The following is a 17300-nucleotide window of genomic DNA, read 5'->3' as shown; positions in this document are numbered from 1 at the left end:
CTGTCTCTACTTAAAATAGAAGAATTAGCCAGGCAATCATGGCACACACTTGTAGTCCCAGCTACTTGGGAGGCTGAGGCAAGAGGATTGCTTGAGCCCAGGAGTTTGAGGTTGCAGTGAGCTATGATGATACCACTGAACTCTACTCAGGGCAACCAAGCGAGACTGTCTCAGAAAATAAAACAGAAAGAAATGCTGAAAATTAGGGCAGAATTAGAAATTGTCCTTCAAAACTTAAAGACGGCTAGACTTTCAATGATCCAGAAATTAGAACAAACTACAGCTTTGGGATCTAAAGCTTTCTAGGAAAAGGACAATTGAAATCAAAGAAGAAGAAAAATCACAAGATAAAATTTCCTAGGAGTTGTATGTGCTGATGAGATAAGTAGAGGCTCCTGCTGAGGATGATGGAAAATCGTTCAGTTACCAAAACTGAAAACCAAACATTCAGTGGCTTGGTGAAACTGAAGAGATAAATCAGATTTAAAAGTGGGAAGGTTACCTGTTGCAAATCTGTTTTAAAAGAAAACAAAACATAAACCTGAGCATGGTCCTGTTTATCTACTCTGAGTCCCTACGTTTTGAGGTCTTCCCCAACCCTTCCTCAGCAACATAATCACTAGAGAGAAAGGGAGAGAGATTAACTACAAGAACAGTTTTCAAAAATTTCTGATGAAATTCCATAAAGTGAGAGGCAAATATTTAGGAAACTTTGTTAAACTGAGAACTGAGATGTTATTCTATGAAGCACACATTCAAAAAGTTTAAAGATGAATTGTTTTTGCAAGTGTTTTAGAGAGAAAGTTTAATGTATAGTTGTTTTGCTAGGCTACAAGTCAAAGTTTGCACGGCTTTGAAATTTTAAAGATCCCCAAGGGGCATGTAACCTCAGATTTCCAATCTCTTTAATGCTATAGACATTTTATAGGGATCAGAATTCCATAAAAATAATCTATCTGTGGTAGGCACAATAACAGCCACCAACAGAAGTCCATGCACAGATCCCGGGAACCTGTGACTATGTTACCACACATGGCAAAAGGTACTTCGTAGATGTGATTACATTAAGGAACCTGAGATAGCGAGATTATCCTGGATTATCTAGGTGGGCCCAATGTAATCACATGAGTCCTTAAGACTGGAGAACCTTTATCAGTCTGGTTAGAGAAAGAGAAATGTTAACGGAAGCAGCATCAGAGGGAAGCTGCATTGTGGGCTTTGAAGACGGAGGGAGGGGTTCACAGTCTTTAAAAGCTGGAAAAGACAAGAAAATCAATTTCCCCCTAAAGCCTAAGTAACACAGCCCTATAAGCCCTGATTTTTATCCCAGTGAGACCTGCTGTTGGACTTCTGATCTACAGAAGTCTAAGATAATAAACTTGTGTTGCTTTAAGCCATTAAATTTGTGGTAATTTGTTACAGTAGCAATAGGAAAATAATACAGTATCTGTCTGGTAAAAATTCAAGACTGTCATGTTAATCTGGAAACCTTCAAAGGCTTTAATAGGGAAACTGAGAAGATTAAAGCCTGCACACATACACATTGCATTAGCCTGTGATCTTATGTCCTGAGAGTAAATCAACTTAACACAGAATTCTGTAGTTACATTCTTCTAAACATGAATGAGATTCACAATTAGACAAATAGCTATGTATGGTGGCTCCAGAACCCGCTACTCTGTGCTCACAGACCACAAAAATTATTTTGACTATTAAACCAAAGCAATTTTATCAGAGACTTGTGTGACAAATTGTCAGGAATAAAGCCTGCACAACACACATTTAGTCTTAGAAAGATCATGACCCTTTCAATATAATTGGAACCTTTTTTTTTTTTTACATTCAGTATCCAAAATTTACATTCAATGAAATATAAATGTATATGAAGGAATCGCTGTAGCCACTGCTGAAGTGGAACCACATTTGGGTATTCTTGCATTAAACAAAAAAATGATACCTTCAATTCCATCTTTTTGTGACAGTCTGAATTGATTCTAAAAGTGACTTCCTATGGACCTGAACAATGATCCTGGGTTGTCAACTGTGAGTAAATTTCAGGTAAAAGTCCTTAACAAAGCCAAGACAAACTGATGCAAATCACTGTCGTTGGTCCCGATGCTGGTGTTGCTATTGTTTGAAGCAAAAGCAAATAAAAGTACAGTATTTCTCACTGAGGATCTAATTTCCTTGGTATGGCAAAGCTGACTTTTTAAAGTCATTTAGTGGATAAAACGGTGTTTTTATTTTTAGGCTAATCAAAATCTAAAACCCTAGATTTCATGACAAAGATTTTTCCTTTACCCAAGATTCCACTAAAGTTTGAAAACTGGGCTCCTTTGATGCAATAAAAATATTTCCATTTAACAACTTTAGATTTCAATTCAACAGCTTTAAACAGCACAGTATCAAAGCATAGCCCACTTAAACAGTGAAATGATTTGTTTGCCTTTTACATCCTCAGAGATGAGAACATCCCTATTATTCAGGGATTGCCTCAAGCCATCTGAGTTAACCAGGTAATGCTTTAAACAGAAAGAGAAATATACAGGCTAATTCAGAGGTTACCATAATACTCTGCAATGGAAACGCCTGCTGATATTTCTGTTGACTTCTCACACTCAAGGTGCTTAGGAAAGTATCACATTGTTTGGCAAAAACATCCTGTGGCTGAATCAGCAGATTTAATGGAAAGTCCCTATGTACGCTATTTGTATACAGACTGGGCTCTGGGGAGACATGTTTGCTTAACATAAAAACAAGAAACGACAGTTTAATGTACAACTAAATTTGCCTATCTGTGGAGGTAACCTTAAATATCTTTGGTTTTTTTCTTTTTAATTTGCTGATAAAAAGTACTTGAATAAAAACACTGATAAATACCAATATAATTGTATTGCTTTTAATTATGTAAACTTAGCCCTTCCATATCTTTTGTTACTAACGCTAGATCCCCTATCAGCCTCTAAATAAATTTATTTCAAATCTGCTCATCTTTACTTACGTACAGGCTAACCTATATATTTTAATGGTCTTTGGTATGAAAATACTGATGAGCAGTATCTTGTAATATTTGGCATAAAAATGACATGCATGTATTAGTACTTACAGCAAATGAATCTTTGGAAAAGAAAATAGTTACCATTGCATATTAGCCCATTTGGAGTGAAATACCAAGAGATGAGTGAAAAACCTTCACATTTTAGTTACAATTTCATACTTAAGACTTCAAAGAAGCTTGCTTTGGTCAAGTAAAAAGAAGTCTTTGCTATACACTAAATATCTTATTCAATGAGATCAAAATAGCTATTTTTGGTGAAAAAATTTTCTTCTCTCCAACAAGTAGTTTCAACAATTTAAAAATACTTTTCTCTAACACTGTATAGTTGAAGATTTACTTGCTGAAGAAAAAAATTACACTTGAAATTCTTTGGAACTATCTGCTGGTAAAGAAAGTGTTACAATTTATTATAAATGCTCTGGTAACAAGGTAGTTAACATTACTAGTCTATTTAACTACAATAACCAATATAAACCCTATTGTTTTGGGTTAGTAACTACTTGTATAAGCTTCATATCTATAGATGTTCCTAGTTAATTCAATTTGGAGGGAATTATAATCAAAATTTCACTTTCTACTGAAAATTCTTTGGTAACAGGATTATTATGGGAAAAAAGTCTATATAAGAACAAAATGAAAAGGTAAAAATGTACTGGTAAATAGTTAGCAAACAGTTATAGCCTAAAGATCTATATTAACTATGGGCCTATTCATCAAAAACCAAACAAAATACTTGCCTCAAAGACTTCAGATCACCTTTTTTAGTCATTTAAAACTATTCAAATTCATATGGTCCTAAATACATCTTCCATAGCCATGATGGATAATGTTTTAGCTTTAGATTTTGTGTTTTAATGGAAGTTTAAAAAATAAAATGATCTTATTGTACTCCTTAATTTTAGATACTGATAAAAGTTGGCCCTACATACTTCTACTTACAAACCACAAAACGCCATACCCTGTCAATTTGCCCATGCTTCCATGAGGCAGCTCAAAAGTAACAAAATGTTCCCTGAGTACAGGAAAAAAAATAACACTAGAATAACTTTAAAAGGAGGTAGTATAAAACAGGAGCTATAAAGGCAGGAGCAGCGTTGTTCCTTGCCGTAGATTGTTCACCTAAAGCTCTGCTTGTTTTGTTTCACCATGAAGCTCATACTTAGAGAATTAACTGGGGGATTTTTAATTTAGTTCAGATAGTGGTTGCTGGCACTTAATGTTAATCTGCTTCTGAAAACATCCAGTTTGGCACAAAACCACAGATTAAAAAAAAAAAAATTAACAATTTAAAACATGTTCTATCATCAGTCATTGGGGATAGCAGATGATACTGGGACTACTATCCAGTAATATTCTTTTGATTTGAGAACAACATTTAACATGACTCTGGCCCCTTTATAAATAAAATGTTTCAAAGGGAAACCCATTAAGACTCCTTTTAAAATAAGATTCAAAAGTCATTTCCAGAAAATTTGAAAAAATACTTTTAAAAGGATATGGGTTCCCTCTCTCTGTATGTGTTTGGTTCTTTATCCTCTCCCACTGCTTGGCACCTTGGAAATTGTCTCATGACTGAGAGAATGCCTATTTTGTGTGGCTGAGTAAACAATTTGCTGATTTCAAACCAGCGAGAGGATTAACTCACTCCTGGAGTTAGCATTCCTCATTCACAGCATTGACACTGAAGGAAGATTAAACAAAGAATACCAAATTCTCTTTAAGAATTCAAGAAAACACAACAAGTAGGGTGGTAGAGCTCTGAATATTTATCCCTAAACAAAACCTGCACTTAAAAAAAAAACTTTGGTAAAATACTGCACATCAAAATAGTTGTTGATAAAATCCAAGAAACTCTTAAGGCAACTTTTTGTACTTCTGTCCTAAACAACTTCATGAATATTAAAAAGGTATAAGGCAAAGAATTTCATAATATATACTGGAAGGCACTGTTATCACGATAACCTCAAGTTCATTTCACTGTCTACTGTTGCACTTATCTTCATTCTTAATATTTCATGAAATTTCTTCACCCCTTTAAGCCAAACTGGGATTTAAAAAAAAAAAAAGAAAAAGAAAAAAAAAATCTTAACCCATTCTCTTTAAAAATCCACTCTCTGCATGGGGTTTTGCAACTCATACTGGAAAAGACTAGGATGCTTTGCAAATTAGACAGTGCGGCCTTTGGCCGACTGCCAGGCAAAGGGGAAGGTAGAAAAGGCACGGCTCTAGGCAGGTTGAGGTTTGGGATATAGCAGATAAAACACTCAGACTCTAATGCCCAAAACATAAAGGTCTTTTAAGCAATATTATTCCCTGTATGTTACTGAATAGTTCTGTTCTCAAAAGAGATGTATTTTTTTTGTTTTGGTCATTCATTAAAAGAAATAGTCCCACTTTTCCTCTTCTTAGTGATTTAACAGTCCTCACAGCCAGAAGTGTTAAATTCTCCAGACCATGCAGATGTCATACTTTTTTAAAAATCAGAGCTTCAGGTAAACATTCTTACTCATCTACCTATATGACTCCTTTGATCACACACATTACACACACAGCAATGAAAACAAAATGCTACTAGTAAGTATCATTGGTTATGTAGCTGAGATAAACTATAATAACAAACGAGGTAACAAAGTTGTCTTCAGAGTTTGCCATGTGGCAAACTGAGGTAGATAGTCAGCAAAGGGGCTTTCAAAAGTCTTCCCTTTGCTCCAGTGATATATTTTATATCCCAGTCAAATATCTTGACTGTCCTTTCACATTGCTGACAATGAAACATTCAAATTACGTGAGTTTAAAAATAAAAAACAAAACACATTCAAAAAAAGCTGAAATACCCAATAAGACATCAAGATTTTCACAAAAGGCTTTGGCTCCCTGTTCATTGTCCTCCGAACAGACTTACAGGTAAGAATACCCGAGCACAGCTGTCTAGATTGGAAGGGCATTTTTATCAAAGCATCGCATGGCAGACGGTGGGTGCAGAACTGAAGAGGAAGTCTGCTCAGCAACTGATGGGTCTTCACACTTCCTCATCTTGGGATCCCCACCTGAATCACAGCCAGTGAAAGAATCAGATGTTGGGGGTGTGGTACTGATAACTGAGGACAAGTGTATCTCGTCGTTGGACTCATGGGAGAACCTTCCAGAATCCCCAGTCTCATGGCTGCCTTCACTATTTGCCGAATGCTCAGTATCAGCTGCAACACCAAATGGTCTTGGGAAGCTGGTTGTATGGCCTGGGGAGCTGGGAGAGTCTTCGTCACTGATTAATACAGTAGTGCCTGGCTGGTAAAAGCAGACGGCTTGAGTAAATCTTCTCTGAGGCTAGGCAAAAACAGATAAGATAGCGATGAGATCGCAAACTGATCAAGTACACGGGCAGAAGGTCAACTAGATAGTGTTTCCCCACAGAGGAACAGGAAAATATCAGAATTACCTGCAGCAAGTGAGGTATCAAAAGCTTCTTCAGCAATTTCGATGCACACTACTGCCCCTGTCACTTTCCCCACTGCCCCTGCTCGCCTCTGAAAACCACAGCTCTGATTACCATTCCAATTGTGCTTTCAGTTACGGCTCTCCACAAAGTCCTTCCACCATGGCTCTCCACAAAGTCACGCCCCAAATTAATAAAATCATATCCATAAAGGACACAGAAATTAAAGCATTAATTTGCATTTTCCTCTCTTTTTAATTATCACTTCATATACCATGGGTTGCCAAAGCTTTTTCGCATTTAGGTGGGTTACCTGCTCAACTTTTATCTTCTTTGAGTCTTGGAAAAAAAGCCATTTTTTCTTAGAGGTGCTTTTAATTATAGGACCATAGCTATTAATTATCAGGTCAGTTCCTCCCTAGGGAAATAAAGAAGGGAAATGTAAATATTTTGGTATCATACATTTTAGTTTATCACATATAGTACATAAAATTTTTAAATGTTAAAAGAAAAAAATGATCACAGACATCACTATTTCTTCTTTTACATAGGCAGCAGACAACACATTCAGGGTATTTGTTAGTGATCAAAATGATAGAGTAGGGTTATTCTTAAGACACACACACACACACACACACACACTCTCTCTGAAGTATTCGGGGAAGTGTAATGATTCCAAAACTTATTTTCAAATGGTATAGCACACAAAAATTATATACACAGATATGCAAAATTATGACACGATATTAACAATTATTTATTTATATATTCATTACATTATTCTCTCAACATTTCTGCATGTTTGATAATTTTAAAAAGCAGTTGGGGAGAAAAAAAATGTAGTGGGCCCACATGTGCTCAACAAATTGGCATTATGTAGAGTATCAACCCTTAGGCTAACCCAAGGGACTTGAGAAAGACATCCTCTAAACTTATTTTTCTCCATCACTACAGGCCTCTACTCCTCTCTGCCTCCTTTAATTTTAGTTTTCCTTTTTTTTTTTTCCCATGTCTTCCTCTCCACTTTTCCTCTCCCCTAGCCTTTCTCATGCCTGCTTTCAAACTAGTATTAATAGAACCACAGGATATTTTAGTACTTTTCATGCTTATTTAAAAGTTTTAGCTTCTAATGCTTTAGATTAATTTCAAAAACACTGAATAGCTTCATTTGTGTTAGAAAGTAAAAGCTAAATTAGGCTGCAAACAAAAAAGACAAGAGAAGTAGCAAATATCAATTAATTATTGTTTACCCATAATATATAGCATTATATACCCATTATATATAGCACTGTGTTAGATATAAGTAGATGGCATCTGTTAAATAAAATTTAATCGCAAAAGTACCTGACATTTTGTTATATTTTTGTTATTCTAAGTCTTAGGAAAGGGTTGGAAGAAAATAATTTGTAGCAGGGTTTGGCAAACTTTTTCTGTAAAGGGCCAGATAGTAAATATTTCAGGCTTTGCAGGCTATGTATGTCCTATGTTACATGCTCTTTTTTTAAAAACCCTTTAGAAATGTAAAAAACATTCTTAGCTCAGGGGTGGCCATATAAAAACGGGCTACAGGCTAGCCTGGGCTAGGCTGTAGTTTGCTGACTACCTGGTTTATAGCACACTGGTTATGGGAGCTACTGCAATAATGCACAATACATACTGTTGCAATGTGACTAAAAATAACTTTACGTTGGTGTTCATAATGCTTACTACTGTACTATTATTACATATACTAGAAAGGACATAAAGTAACATCCTCCAATGACATTTCTTTACAATATCCAACTTCCTTGGATAATAAAGGGAAGGATCTTGAGGCATCTATTTAGATGTTCCCTGTTTCAAAAAAAGTCATTCATACCTGGGATAGTCTCATAACCAATTAAGTACGACAGTCAACCAAACTAAGTACAAAGGGATTAATAAAAAATTGTTTAACCTGTAAATATAGGGCAGCCTAATTATAGTGAATACAGACGAATGACTATGCTATCCTTATTTCAGGCAACTTTGCTTCATATAATCCCATCCAATTGATTTTATGCTCACTTTTTTCTATAGCTTTTTCATTCTCTATCTTCACCTTCTTCTCCCTAAATATTTTATGTAAGGAAAGACCTGGGTAAAATATGTATATTTCATTAAGAAGAACAGAGATGTAATACCTTTTTTTTTTTTTTTGAGACAGAGTCTCACTCTGTTGCCTGGGCTAGAGTGAGTGCCATGGCATCAGCCTAGCTCACAGCAACCTCAAACTCCTGGGCTCAAGCGATCCTTCTGCCTCAGCCTCCCGAGTAGCTGAGACTACAGGCATGCGCCACCATGCCCGGCTAATTTATATATATATATATATTTTTTTTTTTTTTTAGTTGCCCATATAATTTCTCTCTATTTTTAGTAGAGACAGAGTCTCGCTCTTGCTCAGGCTGGTCTTGAACTCCTGAGCTCAAACGATCCGCCTGCCTCAGCCTCCCAGAGTGCTAGGATTACAGGCGTGAACCAGCATGCCCGGCCAGAGATATAATACATTTAACATATAATTTTCAGTAAGTTTCACACATGAAGGGAAGATGAATGGAAGGAAGGATTATGCAGCAAACCAGTCCCTCAGCTCAGTACCTTTGCATCAATGAAGCTGTTTGGCATTATCATTGGCATTAAGGATTCTTCATTTTCTGCAGCTCCTTCTAGGTTCTTTCCTACCTCATTTCCACTAGCTAACGAAGCACTGGTACGAGATGACTGTTGAGTTCCATTCTGTGCTGTCTTGGAAGCAGATGATTTCCTGAAATATTGGCAAGAAGAGGAAATCTAATTTCATATAAGATATAGGCAAATGTACCAAATTTAGCCTATGATCACAACTCTGCAAACAGCGAAGTTCTTGAATACTCGTTTCTCAAGTAGTTTTGGAAATTGTGTATTGGATTTTAGCTCCAAATCGCTGCTGCAAACTTTTATGATTTGAAAAATCATCTTGGGGGAAGGCTGTAGCCTTAAATTCTTACATCAAAAAGGCAGAAAGATCATGAACTAACAGTCTGATGTCACACTTCAAGGAACTAGAAAAAAGAACAAACTAAAGCCAAAGCTAGCAGAAGAAAAGAAATAAGAAGGCTCAGAGCAGAACTAAATGAAACAGGAAACAAAAAAATATAAAGAATCAACGAAACAAAAAATTTGTTCTTTGAAAAGATAAACAGAATTGATAGACCAACTAGAAAGAGATTCACATAAGCTCAATCAGAAATGAAAAAGGAGACATAACAACTGATACCACAGAAATCTTAAATGTCACACATAACTACTATGAAAACCTCTACACACACAAACTAGAAAACCTAGGGGAAATGGATAAATTTTTGGAAATATACAACCTCTCAAGCCTGAGTCAGGAAGAAATAGAAAGCCTGAACAGACCAATAACTAGCAGTAAGACTGAAACAGTAATAAAAAATCTCCCAACAAAATAAAAGCCCCAGACCAGATGGATTCATAGCCTAATTTTATCAGACCTACAAAGAAGAACTGGCAACCACTCTACTGAAGTTGTTCCATAACACCAAGGAGGGAACAGTCTCTAACTCATACTACAAAGCCAGTATCACCTTGATATCAAAGCCAGGAAAGGACACAACAAAAAAAGAAAACTATAAACCAATATCCCTTATGAACATAGATGTAAAAATCCTCAACAAAATACTAGCAAACTGAATTCAACAGCACATCAAAAAGATAGTTCATCATGATCAAATGGTTTTCATCCCAGGGATGAAAGGATGGTTCAACATACACAAATCAGTAAATGTGATTCACCACATAAACAGAAGTAAAAACAAAGACCCCTATTATCATCTCAATAGGTGCAGAAAAAGTATTTGATAAAATTCAGCATCCCCTTTATGATAAAAACCCTCGACAAATTAGGCATAGAAGGAACATGCCTCAAAATAAATAAAAATCATATAGGACAAACCCCAGACAACATCATATTGAATGGGGAAAAGTTCAAAGTGTTTCCCCTAAGAATTGGAACAAGACAAGGGTGCCCACTGTCACTACTTCTATTCAACATAGTGCCGGAAGTCCCTCGTCAGCATACTCATGCAGGAGAAACAAATAAAGAGCATCCAAAGTGGGAAAGAGGAGGTCAAACTACCCCTGTTTGCTGATGCTATAATCTTGTATCTAGAAAATCCTAGACTCTACCAAAAGACTCCTAGAATTGATAAGTGAATTCAGCAAAGTCTAAGGTTACAAAATCAATGTACACAAATCAGTAACATTTTTATATACTAATAACAGTCAAGCTGAGAGTCAAATCAAGAACTCAATACCATTTACAATAGCTGCAAAGAAAATAAAATACCTACGAATCTACCTAACCAGGAAGGTATATTCCTAGGTATCTTCCTAGGAATCTCTATAAGGAGAACTACAAAACACTGATGAAAGAAATCATAGATGACACAAACAAATAGAAAAACATTCCATATTCCAGGACTGGAAGATCCAACATTGTTAAAATATCTACACTTCCCAAAGTGATTTACAGATTCAATGCAATTCCATCAAAATCCTAACATCATTTTTCACAGATCTAGATAAATTAATCCTAAACTTCATATGAAACCAAAAAAGAGCATGAATAATCAAAGCAATCCTATGCAAAAAGAACAAATGTGAAGGCATCACGTTACCTGACTTCAAATTATGCTACAAGGCTATAGTAACCAAAACAACATGGTACTGGTATAAAGGTAAACACACAGACCAATGGAACAGAATGAAGAACCCAGAAATAAAACCATATAGCTATGACCAACTGATTTTTGACAAAGCAGACAAAAACATATGCTAAAGAATGGACACCCTCTTTAATAAATGGTACTGGGAAAACTGTATAGCCACATGCAGAAGAATGAAACAGGATCCCTATCTCTTGCAATATACAAAAATTAACTCAAGATGGATTAAAGACTTAAATGTAAGCCCTGAAACCATACAAATTCTAGAACAAAATGTTCTAGACATCATCAGACATCATTCTAGACAAAGAATTTATGACTAAGACCCAAATGGCAAATACAGCAACAAAAATAAATAAACGGGACTTAATTAAATTAAAAAGTTTCTGCACAGCAAGGGAAGTAATCAACAGAGTAAACAGATGACCTACAGAATATCTGTAAAATATACATCCCACAAAAGGCTAATATCCAGAATCTATAATACAAAGAACTCAAACAAATTACCAAGAAAAAAACAAATAACCCCCTTATAAAAAGTGGCTAAAAGTAATGAACAAGAGTCTTTTCAAAAAAAGACAAACAGCCAACAGACATATGAAAAAATGCTCAACATCACTAATCATGAGGGAAACGCAAATTAAAACCACAATGAGACACCACCTTTACCCCAACCATCAGAATGGCCATTAAAAAAATAAGAAAACAATAGATGCTGGCATGGATGCGGTAGAAAAAAATGCTTAGACACTGGTAGTAGGACTGTAAATTAGTACAACCTCTATGGAAAATAGTATGGAGATTCCTCAAAGAACTAAATGTAGACCTACCATTCAATCCAGCAATCTCACTACTGGGTATCTACCCAAAGGAAAAGAAGTGATATCAAAAAGACATCTGTACCTGAATGTTTACCATAGCACAATTCACAATTGCAAAGATATAGAACCAACATAAATGCCCATCAATTGATGAGTGGATAAAGAAAATGTAGTGTGTGTGTGTTTACCCCCCCCCACACACACAGACCCCACACAGCACGGAGTACTACTCAGCCATCAAAAGGAATGAAATAATGCCTTTTGCAACAACTTGGATGGAACTGGAGAACATTATCTTAAGCAAAGTATCTCAGGAATGGAAAAACAAACATCACATGTTCTCACTAATAAGTGGGTGCTAAATGATAGGTATACACAATCATATAGTGAGTGGTATAAAGGACACTGGAAACTAAGAAGGGGGAGGATGGGAGTGGGGAAAGGGATAAAAGCATACCTATTGGGTACAATGTACACTACTCTGCTGATAAGCACACTAAAAGCTCTGACATCAGAATTATTCAATTCATCTATGTAACAAAAACACTTGTACCCCCTTAATATTTTGAAATTTGAAAAAACAAGCATTTTTTTGCCTCAATATCTGCTTAAATAAAATTACTTTCTATAAACAATTATTGTTCCTTATTCCTAATTTGTGCAGAAATTATAATTTTTTAATTTATATTTTCCCCTTCAGGCCCACAGATGGTTACACTAACATAACAATTAATTTGCCAATTAATGATGGTAAATTTAGAGTAGCACTTCTGCAAGGTTTAGGCATTACTAAAACGATATGCATGAAGATTTTATTAAAAATTATTAAAGTGAAAAATGTGGACATCAAAACTAAGCCAGTTCAATACCGACAAGATGTTAGAACTTTTTCATTAATGTTTTTTGAGTATGTTTCTGTGCACAAGCATATGTAGAATATATATAGACTCTGAAAAATCTATGGTAATGGAGGGAGACTAGTGATGGAGATTACCTAAGAATGATGTGTATTTCACTTTGATTTCTTTTCATTCAAAAAAGAATCTTAAGAATAAATGAAGGCAAAAACCAAAATATAAAAGGTTAAAAGACAAGTTCACCGAATGCATGATACAGCCGAAAATTTTCCCAAAGTCAATCCATAGACGAGATTGCCTGATAGAATTTACAGGTAACTCGATCTCTAGTTATTGTATTTGTCTTCATCCTCGTCTGGAGAATACCAACCATATGTCCAATGGTGTTCTCAGTGACTCAGGCATTTTAAGGACTGCAACTTAAATATGAAATATTCTAGACAGCAAAGAATCTTCTCAATAAGCAGATGCATCAGACTAAGTGTGCCATTAAAAAAAATCCCAATGATATATTTTGTGTTTCTCAAAATACTAAGGAAATGAGGACACTAGGTCCTCATTTAAGAATATTTTAATGGCATAGTAATTTTTTCAAATAGCAAGAAAATAACCTCCCTCTAAAACGAGCACATTTCTACAGCTGTAAGAACTTAAGTAACAATATTGAACATTTATTTTAAAGTGGAAAATCCCAGTTACTCTAAAGGCGCTTGATTTCAGTTTGTTTCCTGTGGTTACTGTAATTGTTTTTAACTACCTCAACATCTCCAGTAATGGAAACACACCTGGCTTTACTTCGGTATATCAAGATGAGAACACAGATGAGAATGCAGGTCAAAGCTATGCCAACGCCTACAGCAATGCCAGTCATTGATTTTTGGTCCAGATGGTAATAGCTTGAATAAACTAGAGGGGAAACACATTTACTCAGAATCAATCAGAAAAATAAATAACATTTATCATAATTCTCAGACAGATATTTGCTTTTCCATAATTTTTGCTCATCTCATAGGAGAAGTTTTGACAAGAATATCTAAGCAGAAAAGAAACATAATCTTTTATTGGTGATTTCAGAGATTGGTTTATCTTCTATTATTAAGGTTCCTAAATATCAGTTTTAGATATCATGATTATATCAAACATGAATATCAGTTCTACTGCACTCCCCCTCTCCTCCATTCTCTTTCTAACACACACAGTTCATAAGTTACAGATAACAGGCACAAAATGTAATTATTCCTTGATGGACCAAAGAACAGCTTTCATACCATGTTGCCTTAAAAGCAGATCTGTACTTTGAAGATTAGTTTTCCACTTACATACAGTAAAGCAGGGCTTCTCAAACTTAATGTGCATATGAATCACCAGGGGATATTAAAAAATGCAAATTCTGATTCACTAAGTCTGGAGTGGGGCCCATGATTCTGCATGTCTGACAAGTTCTCAGGTGATGTCCATGCTGGTCCCTAGGCCATTTTAAGTAGCAAGGTATTTGAGAATCAAATATGAGCCTTACCTGATGACACTGTGGCTAATTCCTTCCTGTTCTAAATCTACTGCCCTTCCTCTCTCCCCCATTCTCTTTCTAACACACACACACACACACACACACACACACACACACACGCGCACACCCCCTGGCATGGAATGACTGTTCTCTGTGGAGCTAGGAGCCCTTAATTCTGTCCTGAGTTCAGCTGACATTTCCTCCATTTAAAACTACCCTCCTTCTCCCACAGGCCCACTCCCCCAAAGAGGAGGAAAAGGGGGTGGCTAGTCCTGTACCCCAGGGGGCACCAGCTTTCTTAAGAACAGACTGACAGTTGCACTAAATGGAGTGAAGATGGCTCTTTAAAAATATCTTTTCCGATTGCTTTTCTGGAGAGAGGAAAAAAAAAAAAAACACTCTCCAGAAAGGCTGTTTTTTCTGTGGTGAAAACCCTTAATGAAAACCATGCTCTTCTTAACTTAAACACCACAATCACCACTGCTGTTTATTTCCATGAAACCTCCCAGGAAGCTCACTCCCATCAGTACACGGGCAGTGCAGCTTGTCTGTCTCGGTGGTTGCACAGCTGGGAAAAGAAGTAATTGGGAACACAGTGGTCTGAAAACTGCACTTAATTTTGCACTTTGCCTACTTCTAGAAGTACGGAGAAGAGCCATGTGGCTCCATAAAATCAGAACCTCACCAGCAACAATTTAAGGAACTGAGTGTAGGTTTTAGGATATGGCAAGTGTAGGAGCTGAAATAAAGTGTAAGGGAGCTAAGTATACAGACACACACACACACATATATTTCCTTTAAGAAAAATCACAGTGACGGTGGCAGTATACAGACCTTTGGCATCAGCAGAATCTAATCGCTTGGGCCTCTGATTTGATTCAGACGTTTCCTTTGGAAGTACTGCCAGCTCCACAGAATTTGAAAAGGGTCCTTCTCCCACCTCATTGGATGCAGATATCTTGACAATGTACACATTTCCTGCTACCAGATTTTCTAGCAAAGCCATGGTTATTGCCCCTATAAATACATCAATTACAAATTAAGTAAACATTTATCATTTATTCTTTCAATCCTACAAACATGGTCCTTTTAAAAAAAAGTTATTTTTCTGATTATAACAGTGACATGTTCATTGTAGTTACTTTTAAAATATTTTTCTGATTATAAAGGTGACACATGTTCATTGTAGAACATTTAGAAAATAAAGATAGGCCGGGCGCTGTGGCTCACGCCTGTAATCCTAGCACTCTGGGAGGCCGAGGTGGGCGGATCGTTTGAGCTCAGGAGTTCGAGACCAGCCTGAGCAAGAGCGAGACCCCACCTCTACTAAAAATAGAAAGAAATTATATGGACAGCTAAAAATATATATAGAAAAAATTAGCCGGGCATGGTGGCGCATGCCTGTAGTCCCAGCTACTCAGGAGGCTGAGACAGGAGGATCGCTTGAGCTCAGGAGTTTGAGGTTGCTGTGAGCTAGGCTGACGCCACGGCACTCACTCTAGCCTGGGCAACAGAGTGAGACTCTGTCTCAAAAAAAAAAAAAAAAAAAAAAAGAAAATAAAGATAAATATAAATAAAATTACAATCTCCCATTATCAGCATTTTAGTGTATTTGTGGGTATGCACATGAATATGTGTGAATACATATTTACTGCATGTATTTTCTTTTTTACTTACAACTATACACATGAAGAAACATGTATTTTTTACATCTCTCACTTAACATTGTACCATGCACATTTCCCCCATATAACTCTTCTCTGTCATTTTATTTTGGCAGTAGTTCATAAAAGCACACATTTTTGTTTGGGTTTATATATATACATAATTTAAAATGCATATATTTAAAATATATATTTATTTATATATATATATATATATAAACACGTTTTTACCCTTTACATAGATATGAATACAAATGGCATTAAAAACATTTATTATAGAACATTTCAAACACACAAAAAGAAGGGTACAATGAATCTAGATTCAATAATTATAACTGGATTTTTAAAAATGCAATGTGAGAGACTTTTCTTTATTAGACATATTTAAACCACTCATGGTAACAGCTGTGGTAGGTAATCTTATTCTTCCTTCTTAAATCAGAAACAACACAATTACTTTTGAAAGCATGCGTATACTTTTCACTGGCCTAATTATTATTTCAGATTTCTTTAAGGTAAACAGGAAAGAAAATGCAAAGTTATATAGGAACCTCAGAGTGTTCCTGTAATAGAAATAGAAATATAATCAGAAAGTTGTTCCAGCACTGCATTTGTGGGTGGACATACACAGGGAATCCTAGCTTTCCTGCACTGATTTCATCTCACTTTTTTCTGACTCAGAGCAACCTTACATTAGCTTCAGAGAGTTTACAATAGTTTATAGCAATCACCTCCCAGCCAGAGCTGGCTACTCCAGGGCACGTACTAGAGTGTACTTCATTGTGCAAGTGAAATGTGGGGTGATTTTAGAGCTGAGGTCATGACACAGAGGCTACCTCTGCAGGTCACATGGTATGAGGCAGCCAAACCTCCAGCAGCAATGCCAGGAGCCAGAACACAGCTTGTTTTCGTGTTCTCTGGTTTCAACTTGGCCTGAAGAAGGTGTGAGCTACTTGAGTACACAACTGTTCAATAAACAAAGTAACCCCTATTTAGAATCAGGAAGAGTCCTTCCACTGTTACCATGTTCTTACGCAGAAGAATTAAAAAACAAAGATGTATCATGATGTGTTACAATTATCTAGAAGGAAGAATATTTCAATTTCTTCACATACAGAGATATAAATAAATTGAGTTTCCATATCACAGAATACATTTAATTATAAAACATACTTGGCAAAATCCAATCACTACCAGAAACTGAAAGTCTTTTCA

At 36.0% G+C, this 17300-nt stretch overlaps 1 protein-coding gene across 1 annotated transcript in view; it reads right to left on the bottom strand.

Annotated features, from left to right (window-relative positions):
• Window positions 1-5986: 5986 nt before the first annotated feature.
• PRTG (protogenin) overlaps window positions 5987-17300 on the bottom strand; it is a 122704-nt gene continuing 111390 nt past the window's right edge. The window contains exons 16-20 of the mRNA XM_069492034.1: window positions 15256-15438; window positions 13700-13820; window positions 9108-9273; window positions 6805-6909; window positions 5987-6382 (exon numbers count right to left, since the gene is read on the bottom strand). Coding sequence (XP_069348135.1) covers window positions 5987-6382; window positions 6805-6909; window positions 9108-9273; window positions 13700-13820; window positions 15256-15438 — 971 coding nt within the window. The remainder of the gene's footprint in view (window positions 6383-6804; window positions 6910-9107; window positions 9274-13699; window positions 13821-15255; window positions 15439-17300) is intronic.

Source organism: Eulemur rufifrons, chromosome 2 (genome assembly GCF_041146395.1).
Source record: "Eulemur rufifrons isolate Redbay chromosome 2, OSU_ERuf_1, whole genome shotgun sequence".
NCBI lineage: Eukaryota > Metazoa > Chordata > Mammalia > Primates > Lemuridae > Eulemur > Eulemur rufifrons.
The sequence above is the reverse complement of the archived record's forward strand: the minus strand, read 5'-3'. Positions and strand labels throughout refer to the sequence as shown.